Source organism: Thunnus albacares, chromosome 5 (assembly GCF_914725855.1).
Source record: "Thunnus albacares chromosome 5, fThuAlb1.1, whole genome shotgun sequence".
Taxonomy (NCBI): domain Eukaryota; kingdom Metazoa; phylum Chordata; class Actinopteri; order Scombriformes; family Scombridae; genus Thunnus; species Thunnus albacares.
Window position 1 is genome coordinate 20564727 of NC_058110.1, and position 18911 is coordinate 20583637.

At 44.5% G+C, this 18911-nt stretch overlaps 1 protein-coding gene across 5 annotated transcripts; it reads right to left on the minus strand.

The window, feature by feature from the left end:
* Positions 1–3518: 3518 nt before the first annotated feature.
* Positions 3519–18239, minus strand: zhx3b (zinc fingers and homeoboxes 3b). 5 transcript variants are annotated; one of them, XR_006403417.1, is made up of 8 exons: positions 17740–18239; positions 10530–11428; positions 10306–10407; positions 8593–10188; positions 7759–8499; positions 5185–5467; positions 4572–4735; positions 3519–4387 (listed from the first exon to the last, which is right to left on the minus strand). XR_006403417.1 is itself a non-coding variant. In XM_044351364.1 (8 exons), exons 3-8 carry the CDS (start codon positions 11268–11270, stop codon positions 4725–4727), a joined length of 3474 nt encoding a protein of 1157 aa, XP_044207299.1. In that variant the 5' UTR covers positions 11271–11428; positions 16199–16312; positions 17740–18239; the 3' UTR covers positions 3519–4724. The 5 variants fall into 5 exon arrangements, 4 of the variants coding, with proteins under 4 accessions (XP_044207299.1, XP_044207301.1, XP_044207298.1 ...); XM_044351364.1 differs by adding an exon at positions 16199–16312 and having other exon boundaries at positions 3519–4735; XM_044351366.1 differs by having other exon boundaries at positions 3519–4735; positions 18014–18239.
* Between the last annotated feature and the right edge of the window lie 672 nt (positions 18240–18911).

The window sequence follows — 18911 nt, forward strand, 5'->3', positions numbered from 1 at the left end:
TAAACCTTTAAATATTCATAATGTGACCTTTCAATTTTTTTATGTATATGTGTAAAACACGAGGGCTCTCTACGGCTATTTTTAATGTCTCTCTCTTCTCTGCTTTGTGGAGGAAATTATACGCCTCCAGTCTAACTCACACCCTAATCCTGGAGCGATATTTAATGTTTTTTTTTTTTTTTTTTGTGAAGGCATCAGGAAGAAGTCATAGCCTGTTTGTGTTGGAAGCAGTGAGAGGGCAGGCGGCATCATACGTTATGTCTGCACACACGCACGCACACACACACACACTCACACAGCCAGGATTTTTTTTTTTTATTTCTAACTTACATTCCTAAAAACTGCACATCATTCCATTTTCCTGCATCGCAGGCGCCTTTATAAGCCAGTCCGACACATCCAAAACTCTTTGTCTCCCTCGCTGATAGTCTCACCCCTCAGTGATCATGTCTGTAGGGTATCTGACACCACACTGTGTGATAAAGCAGGACCAGGGATAAATGTGAGAGATGATAATTGTGTTTAAAAGTTGTTGATTTTTGCTCGTACCATCTCATGTGTTTAAGGGTGTTTCAGTGACAACAAAGAGTTGTATTGATGTTCATAGGGCTGCAAGGTTGTGGCTACAATTTGACATTTTATAGATAACATTATACATATATTAAATGTGTCAGAATACCATAATTGATTATAGAAATTGGTATTGCAATACGATTAAACCATTAACTGTGCAGCCCTGTGTTACCAGGATTTCTGTTGGAAATGATTTCGATATTTTTACAAGACATTTCAAGTCTTAATAGAATTTATGGGCCCTTTTTTTTTAATTCTGTGTTTTTAATTCGATCACCATAACTATTCCCTTAACTGACACAGCTCTCTGATAATGGTGATTATAAAGAAAGACCTCCACTATTTTAATTCAGTGACTTTTAGTGTGTTTTAGTTCCAACAGATGTCTCTTAAAAGTGGTTTTGAGTTCCTCAACAAATGTGTCAGACTTCTTATTTGTCTGTACGATAGGAGTCTTCAGTGTTTTGAAATAGAAATGAAATTTCAGTGTGGTTGACCAAACAGAAAGTTTGCATTACCGGTGTAAGGCGTAAAGAAAACATGCCATATTTTTACATCTTTCTGGTGTGTCTTGCTGCACCACAAAGACATAAGGGACCTTTTGTGTTTTGTGCTGCCATGATGCCCTGGGGCGTTTTGTTACAGCACCAAGCTGCTTTCCAGAAACCTGCAAGCATTTTAAGTTACACTGCCATGATATATAGTTAAATTGCCACTGCCCATGATTTTATTTGTCTTGAAACATGCAAAAAAAAAGGAGAACCGGCTGACGGCTCAAAGTGAATGTCAAACGCTACACATCACGATTCATCATTCCCAACTTTAGACTCTTATTCTGGCTTCTACTCATAAATGTTTGTCTGACTTGGTAATTAAGACCTTACTTGAGGTAAATGTTGGTGCCCTTAAATGTGCAGGGAGTTCTCATTTCCTGTGTTTGTGGTGTGAGAGCGTGTTTGGGGAGGAGCGAGCTGAATCTGAGCTGGTGCCTCAGGCTTTGTTGTAGCTGTGTTTCTGTGGCTGATGGATGACAAAGGTGCCTGGGGGTGGGGTGGGGGGGGGTGGGGGTAAGAGGTCTGTGGTCTGGGCCTTCAGTGAGCCCAGACAGAGCTCGTGTATAACCAATGGTGTTTTCTTTCCAGGTTTGTATCAGAAACAGTGTTTTCTCTACTCGTATGTGACGACTATATGATGTAAACTCAGTATTCTCACTCAGTGTTTGACCACTGAGACACACCTAAGCCATATGGTATGATTAAGTTGAGGTAAAAGCAGGGACGGGAGTGAATACTTGAGGTCTCACCGAAAATTGTTAGCATCTCGTTGTGTTTGCAGCCCCAGTATTAATCCCAAAGCTCCCCCATATTACATTTTTTCCTCCCGTTGTCTCATAAATGGTCTTTGTGGAGAGCCTCTCCTTTCCGATGCTGCATTATTCTTATTGCTGACCTGTCTGCTAAATGTCTCCGTGCCTCCGTCTGCGTACACATCACATTAAAGCCACATCATTCACCTGCCCTGCTGGGCTTAAAGCCCCCGCACAGCCACAGTACACCCACACAGGTGTTCTCAGTTATTTTGACTGATCGGATCTCTCAGCACTGTGCAAACATGTATGGACCATACTTGATTGACAGATCCCTGACTCTCCTGTCTGGTTTGTTGTAGCTGGATAACTCACCTTTGATTGTTTGGTGTACATGTAGTTTGGGGACTTTAGGAAACTCCCACCAACCTGTACAGAGGTCGAATCAACCAGAATGACAAAGAACACCTGTGTGGGTGTGCAGGGCCCCTAAATGTCATATATCTTTTCTTCTTCTTTTTTTTTTTTTCTCCAATCTTGTCTGTTTTGTTACTGATGGTCTCATTTACAAACGCCTTTCTGTAATGTGCCTAAAACTATGGAGAGGAAAAGTATTCATTTTATTTTTGCCTTTCATATGAAACATATTCAAGCCTGAAAAGTAAATAAAATACTTACTACTTTATACTACTGTCTTATTTCCTCTGCATCAAAATGTGGTTCGATAAGGTGCATTTATTCTCAAGTTAAATGTTGACTGCAGATTGTGACAAGATATCTGGTTTCATTAACTTGTGATAGTGTACCACAGGAAGAGTACTTTAGTTTCAGTCTGAGATGTGTAAGAAGCAGCTGCACAGTAGGTTGACTAAACTTAAACCATCCCAGCTCCTCAGTTGATGTTTTTCTGTCTTATAATAAGTGAAATTAATTTCTTTGGGACAAAACAAGTTATTTTAACCCTTACATATTGTTCATATTCTGACCCTTCTCAGCATCTCCTCATAAAAAGTCTACGTTTCATTCATAAACAGCATTTTTGATGAGTGATTTTTTTTAAATTGGAATAAATATGGATCAAATTATATGTATAAAATGTGCATTACCTACAGAAAAACAACAAAAAACAGTTGAAATATTTCCATTTTGTATATTTTGGTTCACTTTAGGAAAAGTCATAAAATTTCAGGTTTAAAAAAGAAAGTGTTTGGGTCAAATTTGACCTGAACAATATGTATGACATCACCTTTGGCTTTAGGAAAGTGTAATAACCATTATTCACTTTTTAATAAGTATTTTTGGGGCATCTTATGCATCATTAGAGACTTGACAGGAGAGAGAAACGGGAAGTGACATGCAACAAAGATCCAAATGTGCTGCTAATCATTGTCATCACCCCGTTTCTGACATTTCACTGAACACTTAAGAATCAGCAGATCGACGATAAATAATCATTAGTTGCAGCCTTTAATTGCAGGTTATGAGGCTTTTGTGTTGGCTCCCACATGAGCATTATTTTAGTTTATAGTCAAGGTCAAGCAGAAGTGATAATGTTTTTAGTACCTTCCTACAGTATATTTTACACCATGTGGAAGACTTTACTAAGAGGACTCAGGCCAATGACACTCGAAGCCACAAGTTTATTACATTCTGTTTATTCTGCAAATACCATCTGTAAAAATTATACATCAAGCCTAAGTATGGAACTCTGGTAAAAGTTCACAGTTCTTTTACAGTCAAATTTATTTCATAAGAAAGTTCCATAAAAACAAATGTACGTACACGTCAGTGACGTAAAGAAGCACTTGATGCTACAACACACACAAGATTCCGTAATCTAATATATTGTGTCACTTTTTTTTTTTTTTGTTTAGACACAACAGGGTGCTTGCCTTCTTTGGATGACTGAATTCCAGACGCTTTCCCGCACTGAGCGAATTCATGTCCTATTTTAACCAAAAGTTATGTACAGATAAGAAATTGAAAGCAAGTACAAAGAGATGTCAGGAAATAACATCAAGACAAGATTCAAATGAACATCAGTGCTGTGGTTCACATAAGACGCTATGAACAGCCTAGCTAGCACATTTTAAAAGGTAAGCTGCAAGCATGAATTCAAAGTGTATGAGTGCATGTTGGTGGAAAAAAGGAGTATGAAGATGACACAAATGAGAAAGAAGGATTATTTGTTTTACATTAAGGCCTAGGCAAACACCCTGTAGCAAAGAGCTGTGCAGTTTTTCATACCCCAAAAAAACAAACAAGTCTTTCAACACTCCGCCGATCCTCGTCTGAAGGGTTGGCTTTGTCGATAAGTGTTCAAACCCAACCCCCACCCCTGATCAACATCTGCTGAGTGTTCAATCTCAACCACGTTCTCCCTTTTTTTTTTTTTTTTCCTCCCCTCCTCTTCTTCCTCCTCTTTTTTTCTTCTTTTCTCCCATCCCAGCAGGCAGAACCCTCCCTCCACCTCCACTCCTGCACTTATGTCTTTACTGGAACTTCCTTCTAAAAAAAAAAAGGGAAAATGGCGGACGGGAGGATATTGGAGAGGGCGTGAGTGTGTAGCGGAGGAGTAGACTAAACAGAAGGAGGAAGGTAGGGGGTGGGTGGATGGATGGATTGGAGGGGTGGGGTGGGGGAGCTAGTGGCTTTATCGTCCATCTCACGTAGCGGGGGAGGTCATGCCTACCTCTAGGGATGTGAGCGAGAAGGAGAGAGAGGGATGGGTGGGGATGGTTTCAAGGCCCATTTCCATCCAGTGATCCTGTTACAACCGCATCTGCCGTCTTCCAGCACAAAGACCACCTGCGTTGTGAACTCCATCCTCAGACAAAAGGCCTCTTCAATCTGTTCCTGTAGTAATTAAACAAAAAAAAAAAAAGAAATTAAAAATCCATCACCCAGACAACGCGCTCCTGCTTATGAGCAGCATATACTTCCTTCATGATTATAAACAGTGTGCTGGTGTCAGACACTCATTTGTTTAAGACAAATACCTGTCACAGCATGCCTCATTACTTATAATTATGAGCATTATGTGTGCCTGTATGTTCCAAATTAACATTTCTAGGCTACCCTGAGAGACAATTACACATTATGGTTATTATTCACTCCCATTTATCATCATTTAATGACCAGTTTTCCACCTGAGAAGAAAACTGAAAAACTCATTCTAAAGCTAAATATAGTCATTCATATTTTATTTTACTTTATTTACAACAGGTTTATTTACCCTCCTTGTGCAATATTAGGGAGACTTTATCATTTCTCACGCTATAGACGACTCCAGACATGAAGACTACCTTTAGTAGGATTCACAGTTTTTTCAGCATTGGCCTCCTCTTCTTCTTCTGCGACACCAAACTCTGACTCCTCCATTTTCTCCTCCTTTCCTCCCTCTGTCTGTGGCTCCAAAGGGGAGGATCCTGTTGTGCATGGCTCGGTCGCTGCGCCCGGTGCAACTGGTCTTGGTCCTGTCGTATGAGCAGCACCTGTTTGTTCCATCTGAGGCAAAGACGCCTTGGTGGAGAACCAATGTCGCACCAAGTCTGCTGTCAAACCGCTAGCCTGAGCCAGTTCCTGCAACTGTACAGAAAGAAAAACCTGCGTTAGCTCAAGAGAAGAACACTAATTATAATATTGTTAATTAGAACAATGGAAATAATTGGACTAAAATGCACAATAGCACCTACAACAACCAGAACACTCCACTGCTGGTATCTCAAGTCTCAAGTCTCAAGTATCATATCTCCCACATACTGAACCCTGTTATGGATGTAAATATTTACACACACATATTTAAACCTTTCCATATTTATACCTTTTAAAACTCCCAATTTATATTTCAGACCAGTGTAATATTTATTTTCTACCACTGACATCTGTAATAGTACAAATAGTAAAGAGAAAACATTTAACATGTCGCAAAAAAAGATTAAATTTCTATCTTCAAGACTCATCCAACTCACTTGTGTGTTAGTGAATTCTTGCCTGATAGACTGATATCCTTTTTATTTGCTGTTAACAGTCATTTAACACAGTTTAACAGGTGTAATCCAGGACAGTTACATCATTGTTGGGTGTGGTACAACCAGGAACGTTCAACCAGAGAAGACAGCAAAGCAATCTCTATATTTTAAGTTTGTTTTTGTTTAATATGAACTAACCACCTAGATGAATTTCAAGTATGTGCAAATTTACTTAGCAATAACTACATTTAGTAATAATCTAATCATCTAAACCCAAAGAGAGACACTTGGATGCATTAGGCAAAGTCAATAATGATCATACTAATAAGATAAATAGTGTGAATCCATCAAACATAAGGAGATTATATCCCTGCATCCAAAACTATCACTCATTTCTTTGTTGTCACTCTGCAACTTTTCTTTTTCACAGCTTGTTGAACATCATGACCTCCAGTTGCACATAGACATTTACCTACTTTAATGAGCATGTGTTCATTTCTCAACAGTGTATTTAGTGTCTCTTTCTACTTTGATACTTCACATTATCTATAATAAAGGCTCACACTGTATGACTATAGTATTCTAATTTTAGTTGACTTCTCTTATCTATACCATCTATCTATACCTCCTTTGCTGCTTTGACACTTTAATTTCCCCTTGAACTAAGTTTAACTTCTCTTACCGAGATCCCCATGTCAAATACAGTGTTCTCACTGGGCCACACTGGAAGTCTATTTCCCCCCACCCAAACAAATACAACTGGAAAGCTCCTTAGTTGCAAAAAAATAAAAGTAAAAATATATTTCCATTCTTCTGATGCACACACATCAGTAGGATGGCCAAATGAACATAAGAGTAGATATAATAGAACAGGCATGTTTGGGCTCAGTGCTTCTCCTCAGGCAGCATATCAGAAGCTAGAATAAATATTGTCACTCAAAAAAAAAAAAAAAAAAAAAAAAGCTTAAGTGCATCTTTACTTTATTCACAGAAAGTAAATGTGTTTTTTAATGAACAAAGCGCTCTTGGACACCAGTGCGTTTCAGCTGAAAGCCTGACCAACACTCTCTCTTTTCATTCTTTGCAAACAAGGAGCTTCCAGGTGTCTTTAAGACCCGGCACACAGTCTTCTAAGTGGAAAAGTGTAAAGGAGCCTTAGTCCAGCTCAAAGTGGATGAAGTTTTGTTTAAAACTGTGTGTCTTGAAAATTATGCAATTTAAGGATGAATTTTCATGTGATACTCAGGTGACTTGAGCTGGTTAAAACTGAAGGAACTGTTTTATTTACTTTAAGTGAAACACAAACATCCACAAATCATAGCCACCAAAACTGGTAAATAATAGGTCTCAAACTGTACAAAATATACATAATTTATCAAAATCAAATCAAATAAAAAAGCTGTGAGTTTATTTACTGTGCTGAACATGCTGCTGCCCCTGATAATGCACTTTCAATTAGGAAGTGAAATTCAATGTTTTGTTTTTTTTTCTCTCATTTATGTAGTTACAAAGTAATTTGCATGTCAGCTTCAAAATATCTTCTACATTACACACAGAAAAACAGCTGAAGTGGTTTTGAAGCAGTTAAGAAAGTGCATTTCTCAAAGCCTAAAAAAGGTACAGTGTCAGTGTGTCAACAAGAGGCGCTTTCCGGAGCGACTCGTTTCCTTGGATACGAGTACATTTTCTCCTTCAGAGCAGTTAGCTAGAATCAACATAACTGAGTGTTGAGACTAAAAAACATCCCCGTATATCTTTAATCTCACAGCCGCACAGATTAATCCTGTGTTTCTCGGGTTTCAGTTTGTTTGGAGGAATTGATTTTTTCAATGTGTAGACAATGTGTAAACTCTATTCAGAGTAGATTTTTATGGTGCTATTATAATAAACAGTACTTGTTGTCAATACCTGTGACTCCTCCTGGCTGCCACGGACATCGAGGTGAGCCTGGAGGATCTGCGTGTTCCCCTTCTGAAGGTCCTCCTCCAGAGCCATGTTCTGGTAAGCCTCCAGCCACTTCAGCTGGCCGTTCTTCTGCACATATCGACAGTCCCCAAACCAGCGCACTACTTCAGGTCTGGGCAGTCCAGTAGCTGAGATCAGTTCATCATACTGAGAGGCGCTGGGCCACTGGGTCCGGGCGTAGACTTGTTTGAGCAGGTGCAGCTGCTCCGCTGTCTTCTTACCTCGGACGGATGTGGGTTTGGGGGAGTGCGATGGTTTGGGTGTTAGGGCGGAGGACTGGGATGGTTTGGGGGTGGAGGACGGGGTGGGGCCTGGTGAGGAGGCCGGTGTGCTGCTAGATTGAAGGGGTATAGAAGGACTATCCAACCCTTCGCCCTCTGGTTTGCCATTAGCCTCAGTCACCTTCAGCATCTTCAGATTTATTTTTATAGGGTTGACTTTCAGTTCTCCTGAACCGTCCTCTTTCTGTCGCTCCTCTCCATCAACGTCCATCTCCTCCTCCTCCTCCTCTCTCAATGCCCGCTTCGCCTCCTCTTTCTTTTTCTCAGCGGCCATTCTCTTCCTCCTCTCAGCGAACCAGCCATGGATCTCCCTTCTGGTCATCTTGGTCTCAGATCGCAGCCTGTCCACTTCCTCTCCTGAGGGGTCAGAGTCCTGGGCAAAGCTGGCCTCTAGCGCCTTTACCTAAACATAAGACAGTAATAGCAGTCAATAAATAAACTGGAGGAATGAGTGATCACATCAAAAACATTTTGTCGAGTAATGTCCATGTCTCACCTGGTGAGGTTCTCTCTCCTTGTAGCGGATAGCTGTGAAATCAGGAGAAGGTTGTCTGGGGAGTCGGCGGGAAGGTGTGGTGGGAGAGGTGGGAGTCAATGTTGCAGTCGGGCTCAGAGGTGCGGAGCTGTGCTGGGGTGTTTTTGCACCAGAGTTGCTGCTACTTTCTGACAGATCAACAGGGTTGGCACTGCCAGCGGCGCCGCTCCCTGGTGTAACTGAACCGCTTCCTGCTCCCGCTGCAGACTTTTGTCCGCCTGTGCTGGAGCGCGTACCTTTAAGGTTACGAAAGTGGTAGCGTCTGTCGCTGAACCACTTGCGGACTTCTCGTACTGTGAGCCCAGTCAGAGCAATGAGGCGGTCCACCTCCTCCTGGTCGGGAAACTGGCTGACCTGAAAACTGTCCTTCAGAGCGTTGAGCTGCTCCTGAGACTTCTTCCCCTTATAAAAACTAGGGTCCAGGAATGCGTTAACAGGTGTCCGGGAGCCAGGTGTGCAGCTTGAAGCAGGTGCAGGAGAGGGAGAAGAAGATTTGGAGGCAGGGGAGGAAGCATCCTCCATTTTGATGTTTGGGGAGTCACTTGTGGCCGAGTAGACATCGTCTGTGCTTGTGCTAGTTATGTTATTTTTGTTGCTGCTACCATTACTGTCTTTGCTCTTCAGTCCATCACTGCCCGCTTTGCTGCTGCTGTTAGGTTTGTTGTCTGTGGTCTTTTTGCTATCTGTGGTTACTTTGTTGTCACCATGCACGATGCTGGTGTTGCTGGCTTTGATGATATCAGAGTTCTTACTGTCACTGCTGCCTTTAGCAGCATTCAAATGGCTGGTAACATAACTATTGCTCTTGTCACTGGAATCTGCATAAGCACTGCTGTGTTTACCACTGACACTGCTCACCTTAGCATTACTATGATTACTGCTTCCTAGACTGAGGTTGATGACACTGGCTTGACTGCTACTAATAATACTGCTAGTGCCCCCTCCCCCACTCCTACTACTGTTACTGCTGCTAATGATGTTGCTCCCTGTACTGCTACTGCCCACTGTCCCCACCACCATGCTGATTCCTTTGTCTGCCACCAGGGCTGCCGCAGGTCGGGCCTGCATCATGGGGCGAGCTGCTGCCTGGGGCTTAGGTGTGACGGCCAGTGCCACCGGAGCACTGCTGACCTGAATACCGTTGGCCATTACAGGCTGTGTGACGATTACACCTCCCTGACCGACAAGAGAGCCCTGCAGGATGTGAGGGATCCCAGCGGCCCCCAGCGAGGCAGGCAGAACTGTGATTGTGTGTTGCGCTGGGTTGTGGTGACTCTGGGTCTGGCTCTGCGAGCTGGAGGGTGCAGTCTGGATGATGGTGTTGAACATCTTCCTCCTGGCCTCCTCGATCTCCTCAGGAGACCAGCTGATGCCTTGTTTAAGTCTCTGGGCGGTGAACCAGATCTTGATCTGCTCTTCAGGGTACTTTGTGACCACAGTCAGGTAGCAGAGTTCAGCCTTGGTGGGATACGGGAACTTACTGAAGGAGGTCTTCAAGAAGGAAGAGGAGTCCATGGAGGCACTGTAGGTGGGGATGCTGCTCAAAGGAATCATCACCTGGGAGGGAAAATTGAGGGAATACAAAAAGGAACAATTAATGTATTAATTGTTATCCAATTATGTTGAACCTTTCAAAACACTGAGATAATGTATAAACATTATAAAACAAATTACCTTGGGGAGATTCTTGGAAGAAGAGTGAGATGAAGACATATTTGAGGAGGCTGTGATGGGAGCAGACTGATGAAGGCCTCTGTTCTGAACAACGGAGACCACCTAAATTTGAAAAAGTAGATTTAAAATAATCTGCATGAAAGATATGAATTAAACAATTCAAGTAAAATCATAAAACTATTCCAACATTTCCAAACTAAGAGACAGAAAGAAGAGCAATCTACCTGTGTGATGGGGGTCTTGAGCATCGGTAACGCTCCAGAGCCGTTGACTATCTGGATCGCTGAGGGCACAGTGACCTTGGTCGTTCCATTGTGGACAATTGTGGGGACATGGGTGACTGTCACTGCAGCAGTCTCTTTTCTCTCAGTCTCTCTGGAGGCAGAGCTAGAGTGTGGGTCTGATGAGGGCTCGTCAGAGACTGGGTGAGACACCACTATCCTTTTGGGCTCCGATTTACCCTTCAGCATCCTCATGATTGGAGTTTTGGTGATGGAAATCTCGTTATCTTTCCCCGTCTCTGTCCCTGTCACCAGATTCTGCTCCACCACCACCCTCCTGTCCCTCTTCCTCAGCTGCAGAGTGGTGTTTAACGTGCTGGGGTGAACTCTGGCATTATGCAGGGCCAGCCCCTCAAATTTAGGTGCCGAAACCCCACAGTTCACACAAAAGAAGCTGGGGTCTGCACGAAAGTCCGGGTGCCCAGTGTACACATGATCCAAGAACAAGTTAAGGTCATGGGTTTCAAAGTTACAAGGCTTACAGGTGTAAGTGCCAGCACCTTCTTTAACAGCGTCCCCCGCCTGTGGTTTGGAAGACTCTCCTGGCTCTAGGGGGCTATGTCTGCCCCCTCCAGAAATCCTGGACTGACGGAGAACAGGCGAGTCCTGTTCGACTTCCTCCGAGGAGCGTATGATCTTGCTGGGGATCATACAAGGAGTTGTAGACTTCCTCTTGCTGGCCATGGTGTGACCGCAGGGTGGGGAGGGTTGGTCAAATGGCTAAGAGAGGGGTGTGACTGAGAATATGGGTTGTTTCTGGTGGACTATAGACCAGGCATGGGGTAAGGAAGATGGCAGGACATGTCCATAGGTCCACTTGTAGTTCTCGCTGAGGGAAAAACCTGAAAAAGAGAAAGGAGAACATGTTTAAATTCAAGTCATCAGTCACCATACAAGACGATACATCTGCAATTTGTTTGGTTGGTTGGATAAAATTTTTAGTTTCATGTACAAATGAGGAAAGAAATGGGGAGGAGAGAACAGACTGTGCCAAGAAGAAATGAGACAGGATATCTTACTCAACGTAGTACAAGCCAGTTTCTCCTCAGCTGGATGAAAATGGTGCAGAGCTGGATGTCTCCAGGTAAAATATCAACAGTGCAGGTAATGATAAAGTCTGGTGAAAAGATCTAGCTGAAGCTCTTAAAATGCAGAGTTGCCCGCATATCTTCAATCTAAAAAAAAAGCAAGCCTGCTCTTCAACTCTCCTACCCCATGAAACTCAAGGCTATCTCTTTTATGAGGGTATTCAAACATGCTCAGTCTGCTTCTTCACTGAAGGCTTTTGGGGAGAGCTCCTGTCCTACCCCCTTCTTTCCCCTCCCCCACACAACTCTGTCTCACTTCCCCTCGTTCAGACACACCCCCACAGAGAGAGCACATTCTGTATTTTTTTTTTTTTTTTTTTTTAAATCCAGAGCCTCTATAGCTTCACTGAACACCTTTTTCCAAAGATTGCTATAGAAATACTCACTTGTGAATGGTTTGCTTAAGACAGGGTCTACCTGACAATTGTACAAGTGGGTGGTTCAACAGATGCTCTTCGGGGAGATGGAGTTCTCGCCCGACAAGGGTCCAGATAGTACAGATAGAAACACACAGACTTGCATAAGAATGTGAATCTTTGTGAATGTGAACGTTCACACCACCTCTAGATCCCTTGTCTCCATATAAAATGGCGAAGCTTCCTGTGGAGGAGTTCTCCCCTCCCTCCCTCCTTCCTCTGCTCCCTCCCTCTAACAAGAGAGGTAGTGATGCAGTATTGAGAGGACAGCTCTAGGGCAATTACTCTCCCAATCACTCTGCACCGACATGACACCTCACGCACAGAGTAGCTAAAGCTCACAAAAGTTCAACGGCTCACGTAAATTCAACAGGAAAACCCTAAAGCCTCTCTAAGTTCAGCCCCTTCCTATTCAAAGACAGTTCTGCAAACCAAATGCAGCTTTCTGGTAGGCAGCCCGAATCTAAAATAATCGGACCCTTCTTAAGCACAAACAGAGCAGATTCATGCAAATTTCTGAGATTCTGAGACTAGTTTCAGACTAAATCATAACCTCTTTGTGCACAATGCTGCTACAGAACCACTATTTCTGTCAGGTGAGCGGTATACGGAGAGTCAGTGTCATCATACAATAAACCCGCTCTTCTCCAATCAAGTATAACTTACTCAACCGCAAATGCTCTTTCTCTTGTACCCATAGACACACACACACACACACACACACAGAGGTCATGGTACATTAGCTAAAAGCCCAGTTAACCCCTCACAGGACTTGGGTGTGACAGATACCCTTTCACACACTAACTGAGCAAAGATATACAGAGGTCACTTTTCTGCATTCTGCAAAGCTTGCAAACTCTAGTTCTAGTTTGAGTCAAGACTTTCAGTAATTTCATGTGCAGTTCCTCTGAAAGTTCAGCATCAAACAATAGTGAGATACTCCACTAAGCCTGTGATGAAAACTTAATTGGCTTCATTGCAAAGTGGCGTTGTTATATTTGCCTGTTTCTTTAGAAGTACAAGTAGGCTGGAGTGGAGTGTGAGGGGTTAACAGGCAAATGAAGTTTGCTACTGTGGAGGGAACGTGATGCCCCTTGTTCCCTCATGCACCCCCCAGAGAGAGTAACTGCCCTTGGCTTGGGCTGTTGTGCACCCCTCCTACTCCCCTGCCATTCAGTTCTGCATCAGGGGGCACCGCTCTGCCAAGGCAGGCTGGTCACATGACCAACACAAAGGCTTATGGGTGGGCAGTCTCAGCCATCCATCACGTGGTTCTGTTGGGTGTGGGTGGGCAGGCGAGAGTAGAGAAGAGGAGAGGAGAGGGAGAGCGAACGGGAGAGGATGGTGGGGGATGGGCAGCTGGTTTGGGGTGAGGAGGCAAGGGAAGGAGGGGTGTTAACTGTCGTGGAGGAAGCACTGAGGTGTTTCAGTGAGGAATTTTTCCTCCCTGATACCCCCTCCAATCACCCCACCCCACCCTGCCAACCCCCGCTCTTCAACGCCCCCCTCTTGCTCCAAACTACAATCACACAGTCCTTTCCCTCCCTCCCTCCTTCCCTCCTCGCTGCACTGCAAAGACTGGAATGTTCCAACCCGAGCTCTTCAGCCAGTGGACATAACCTGAAGTTCAGCTTCAGTGTCCGTGTGTGTGTGTGTGTGTGTGTGTGTGTGTGTGTGTGTGTGTGTGTGCGCGTGTGTGTGTGTGTGTGTGCACGCATACGTGCGTTTTACTGCTTCATGCAGAATAAGTACTCAGACTAAAATACATGGTGAACACATTGCATGTCACAAAGTGTAAAATCCCCTCATTTGCAAGTGTAGACAGTCAATGCTACAAAGGCGACTCACTTCACACCACACACTATACAAAAAAAAAAAAAAAAAGACATCAAAAAACCACAACTGTGAGAGCACATCTGCAGACAAAAGTTGTGCCTCAGTAAGGAAAGTAACCAGCTGAGTCCCACAGGCCTCATACAGGTGACGACCGAAACAATACACAATGCAAGCTGAGCTATTAACGGTGAGTCGAACTGAGCTGCTCATGTCTTGGCAATGCCAGGCTCAGACAAGCTGTTGACTCATCGCTATGAGCGCATCGGCCAATAACTTTAATTTGAATGTTGCACATAGGTTGACTGACCATGTGGTGATGGTGGGTTTGTGTCTGTTATATGTTTCAGCATTTGCATGTGTGGGTTTCCTGTGAGATTTAGAGTGGAGAGAGGGAGGTGGGGTGGGGTGGGCGGGGGCGCATGTGTGCTCGCGTTTGTGTGTGTGTGTGTGTGTGTGTGTGTGTGTGTGTATGTGGCGTGCGGGGGTGGATGCCTGCATGCCTGTGTGTGAGGCTTGTTTACTGAGGTATTGAGGCTGCCATTTTTCTGTGTGTGAGAGTCAGAGATCTCCCTGTGACACACAAAGACAATGTTTTTGTCCTCACGGTTCATAACTTATATTATCCACGCCACGTCAATGGCTCAGCACAGCATGACCTCCTTTCATCCCCTGGCTTGACTCTTGTCTAGGCCTCGGCTATATCCTCTGAGTACAGGCCAATAATAGCGCTCACACACATTACAATCCCTACTGCTCAGCTGCATAGCGTAGCTACATGCTAACTAAACTACTCCTCTCATCACTTAGCTGAGAGTACAGGTGTAAACTGATATCACAGTGTGTAACAAATGTTCTCTTTAGTAGGACAGAGAGTAGGTGTACAGCGCAGGCAGCCCTTTCCTTGTTTGCTCAGTTTCTTGCTTCCCCACTCGTCTTTTTTCCTCCCTCTTCCCCCTTGTCTCTTCACCCTCACTCCCCCTCCCTCTCCAACCCTTCACTGCACCTTCTGCTTCCCCTCCCTCTGTTCCTTCTTCTCCTCCCTCTCTGAGCAAGTTTGGCCCAGGGAGACAGGTCGGCAGCGCCACTGGTGTGTTACTGTCCCCATGGCAACCACCTCCTACCCCCTCTCTCTCCCTCTCCCACCAGCTCATTTCTCTAGAGCACATGCGTGTGGGTAAACACGCACACACATGGTTACTCAGACCTACACACACACACACACACACACACACACACGTCCTATGCCATCCAGTTCCTGGCTCTAGTGGGGCTTGTTTGTTCCACACACCCCTGTGAGTGGTATTTGGAGAGTCCCTGCCCTGCTCCTATTTCAGTGCCTCCCTCAAGCGGTGTTGATGTCTCCCAGCTAGGTGTGGTCGCCATCGCCAAGGCATGCTATTGGCCAGAGCTGATGAAGTCTCTTCCTGTTAACTCAGTGCCCGAGTCCCTGTCCAGACATCTGCCTGGGCTACTGCCCTGTTCCCTGCTTCTCTGTGGCTCTTGTGTTTGGCCTGCAGCGGCCTGAGGTATGCAGGGCTCCTAAATTCACTGCAGGCAACGCAGGCATGGGTTCATAAACAGGGCCGGACCCCTGGCAGATGTTATCTCTTTCAAAAACACCTTTATCTCCAACTGTATTCAAGATAATTATCATGTCTGCATCAAGACTCAAACCCCTTCGCCATCTACTAGTCTCTTCATCAGAACACAAACCAATTTGCTTCTTCTCTGTGCCAAAACAGAAATCCATCGCCATGTTTTCTTCTGTCCCAAAACACGAATCTTTCGCCAGTTATTTAATTCACTCCCACCTTACACAAACATCACTCCAGCTAACCTCCTCCTGTCAGTCAACTCCAGGGATTCGCTCACTCATACCACCACTGACAACCACAGCTCGCCAAACTAAACGCTTTAGATGTTTTGTGCGTCTGAACTTCCACTTGTTCTCTCATTGCCATTTCGATTTCTCACACAATAGCGGCAACAATAAGAAAACCTCCATGACCATGTTCCTACAGTGTCATTCCATCTGCTCCTGAGTCCCATTTGGGTTTCTCTCAGGTCAGGGAGCGGATGGCTGCGTGGGTTGCGAGTGGCTGCATTGCTGTGGCCACTGCCAGGGCATGCGTTAAAACTGGGTTGCTGAGTAGGGGAGGGAGAGAAAAATGGCGGAGCACCATGCTCTGTGCTGTCCAACCTAAAATGGCTGACATCACAAGCTGTTAACCAGCCAAGCAGAGCAGAGGCTGCTACTGCTGCTGACCCAAACCTGCTAGCTCCGGATGTGTGTGTGGATCGCTCTGCTCTCCCCCCAAGATTGTGAAAAGGCTCTTGACAAGCAGCTGACTCTGAGGTGGTTTTTGTGGTCATACTTGGTAGAGATCTGCAAGTGAAATGTCATTACATGGGTCAACACAGGGAGAGGAGACCAAACTCACTGCTTAGATGACATTATTTTTTTGCATTAAGGACTGACACACACACACACACACACACACAGCTCAGTTTCTTCAAGTCATCAACTGATCATTACATGCTTAAAAACAAAAAGGAAACTAGCAAAGCAAAACAAAACAGATTCTCAAGGTGTGAAATGAACAAAAGTACAAATGTGATTACAAAAGCAATAGAAGAACTTGTGTCAGGTGAAAATCTAAAACTGAGGGAAAGACGAGGAGAGAAGGAGAAAGAGGGGTGGGTGGTGACTGTGATGGGGGGGCGGGGGCTATTCAGTGAGATGTACAGCCATTGAGCTCACACATCAGCACTGCATACAGCAAGATGAGGCATAATAACAACAATAACAATAATAATGTGTACAGCTGTCAGAGACATCCAAAACTGACAGTTCCTCATCATACTCAAGAATAACTCCCACATGGCCAAACTGAGTGTTTTTGATCATCAACATGTAAACAGGCTTGTTTTAAGAGTAAACAGAGTACCACAGGTGATAAATAGATGGCTGGATTAAGCTGCATGTCTATGCCTGGGACTCACGTGGACATCAGACACAAATTAGCTGTCTGGGAAAGCTTTGCTCTAATCCCTGGATAGATAACCAAGGCAACAACAGCGTGCAAACTCACAACTGGCTGTTGGGCAACATGGAATAATAAAACCTCAACTCTGCTTTCAGTTTATGAAAATCCTGATTTCATTTACGACCAAAAGAAAAACATGACACAAACATGTCCTAACAAAATTAAAAAATGTTACATAACCCGTAGTAGGCTATTACTTGTACAACTTTCAATATAATAAGGTCAAAGTGATTTTTAACTTCTTCATTCATAGCACAGACTGGAAAAATTGGGGGGAAATCTGCCGGTTGCGTACAAGAAAATCTTACAGGTTTTACTTTAATATGTACAACATCTAATTAGCACCAATATATAAACAATGTTTCTATAAATATGAGCAAATAGCGGTGATTTGTGACACAAAGCCAGAGCGGCTGGACTGTAACGTCCCTGAGCGCAGCAGCGTCAAACATTTCCGAAAATGATGCGTGTTCACCTTCCGCTCAAGTTAGGCGGAGTGAGCCTCAACTTAATGGGCTTGTCTACATTATAGCTATGTTTGAAACGCCGTAAGCAGCTGAGAGTCAAGGAAAAGACAAGCCCCCTGCCCAAAAAACTACTCTCTCTCTCTCCCCCCCTCCCCGGTTGGCTGTCGCCATTTTAAGCAGGCGACATGCAGCTGGCCAGCGCCGCTGAGCCAGCGCGCAGCCCGCAGAGGTAAACCTCCACAACGGTTCACACAAGTTTGGGAAAGGTGAAACACATAACCCCCCCTCCCCAGACTCACCTCGCTATTGTCGGAGCTCAGTGTATGCAGCGCAGGATTTAAAAAGTTTACAGTGATATGTGCTCAGTGGAGCCAGTGAGTGACGGGAGGTCTGGGTTTCACTGATGGTAACTTCTAGGTGTGAGCCCCCTCTGTCCATCCGCCGGTGATAAACGTGACACCGGAGCCAGACCGGTCCCTACAACGGCCCCCCTTGTTTTGCGCTTGTTTATTTCGAGTGGCTCCAGTGTTGAAAAAGCAGGCAGCGGAGGGGAGGAAAATACGACGGACGTACCGAGGGAAGAGACGGACACGTGACGCAGACGTCACTGACGGTGGAGTTGGCGTGAGAGCTCGAGCTCCGCCGCGCAGAGAGCAGAGAAGTGAGTCAGACATCCCGTCCTGACTTTGAGCCAGCAACACAACAAGGGGGTGGGGAGGGGGTGAAGGGAGGTCGTGGTCAAGTTTTGTGGAGGTACAACACCGATCACTGTCCCGGTTCAACGTGATGGTGGTACAAGCGACTCACACCTGTCCCCCCCTCCTCCCAGGTGACCTCTCTTAAAGAGATAGTACACACAGGCACTCAAAAGTTACTCTGCATGAAAACCATCAAACTTCACAAAACAACCACCGTGCACATAGGCTGCTAATACACACACACACACACACACTCACACACACAGAGAAAAAATACAACTGGCTGGATGAACTTGTTTGGGGGACCGAGGCAAAAAAATGTATATATTGCTGTTTGGTCCCAGTTTTTACCAACTTCCCATCAAATACAAGTGATGGGAGATTCAGTATATTTTGCATAGAGACACAGAAACAAACCAGTGCTCCTATACTGGAATACCACACTACACACTACCAGAACCAGAATTTGACACAGCATTCCACTAAAATATGTGTAATAATACAGGGACCATTTTATATTTTTCTTAGAGCTGCATAATCCCACACAAATTTGCAAGTAAACACAGTGAACCTGGAGCCCTTTTGGGGCCCCTGGAAGTCTAGGACCCCAGGGCAGTTGCCTGCTTCACTCCGCTGGTAATCCAGCCTCACACAGACACACTTAAATTCATCATACATAGGAGTAGAAAATATTTATGAATTACTGTAACTTAGTAGTGTACAAATAATATTACTTTTGTGACAGCTGCTAAACTAAATTTAAAAAAAGCTAT

What these genes read in the sequence shown, in the direction of transcription:
- zhx3b (XM_044351366.1), bottom strand. Translation starts at nt 11,270, where the DNA reads ATGGCCAGCAAGAGGAAGTCTACAACTCCTTGTATGATCCCCAGCAAG. An exon ending in AGGAGAGAGAACCTCACCAG is followed by an intron (nt 8,500 to 8,592) that starts GTGAGACATGGA and finishes TCTTATGTTTAG; the next exon opens with GTAAAGGCGCTAGAGGCCAG. An exon ending in GCAGCCAGGAGGAGTCACAG is followed by an intron (nt 5,468 to 7,758) that starts GTATTGACAACA and finishes CTTTCTGTACAG; the next exon opens with TTGCAGGAACTGGCTCAGGC.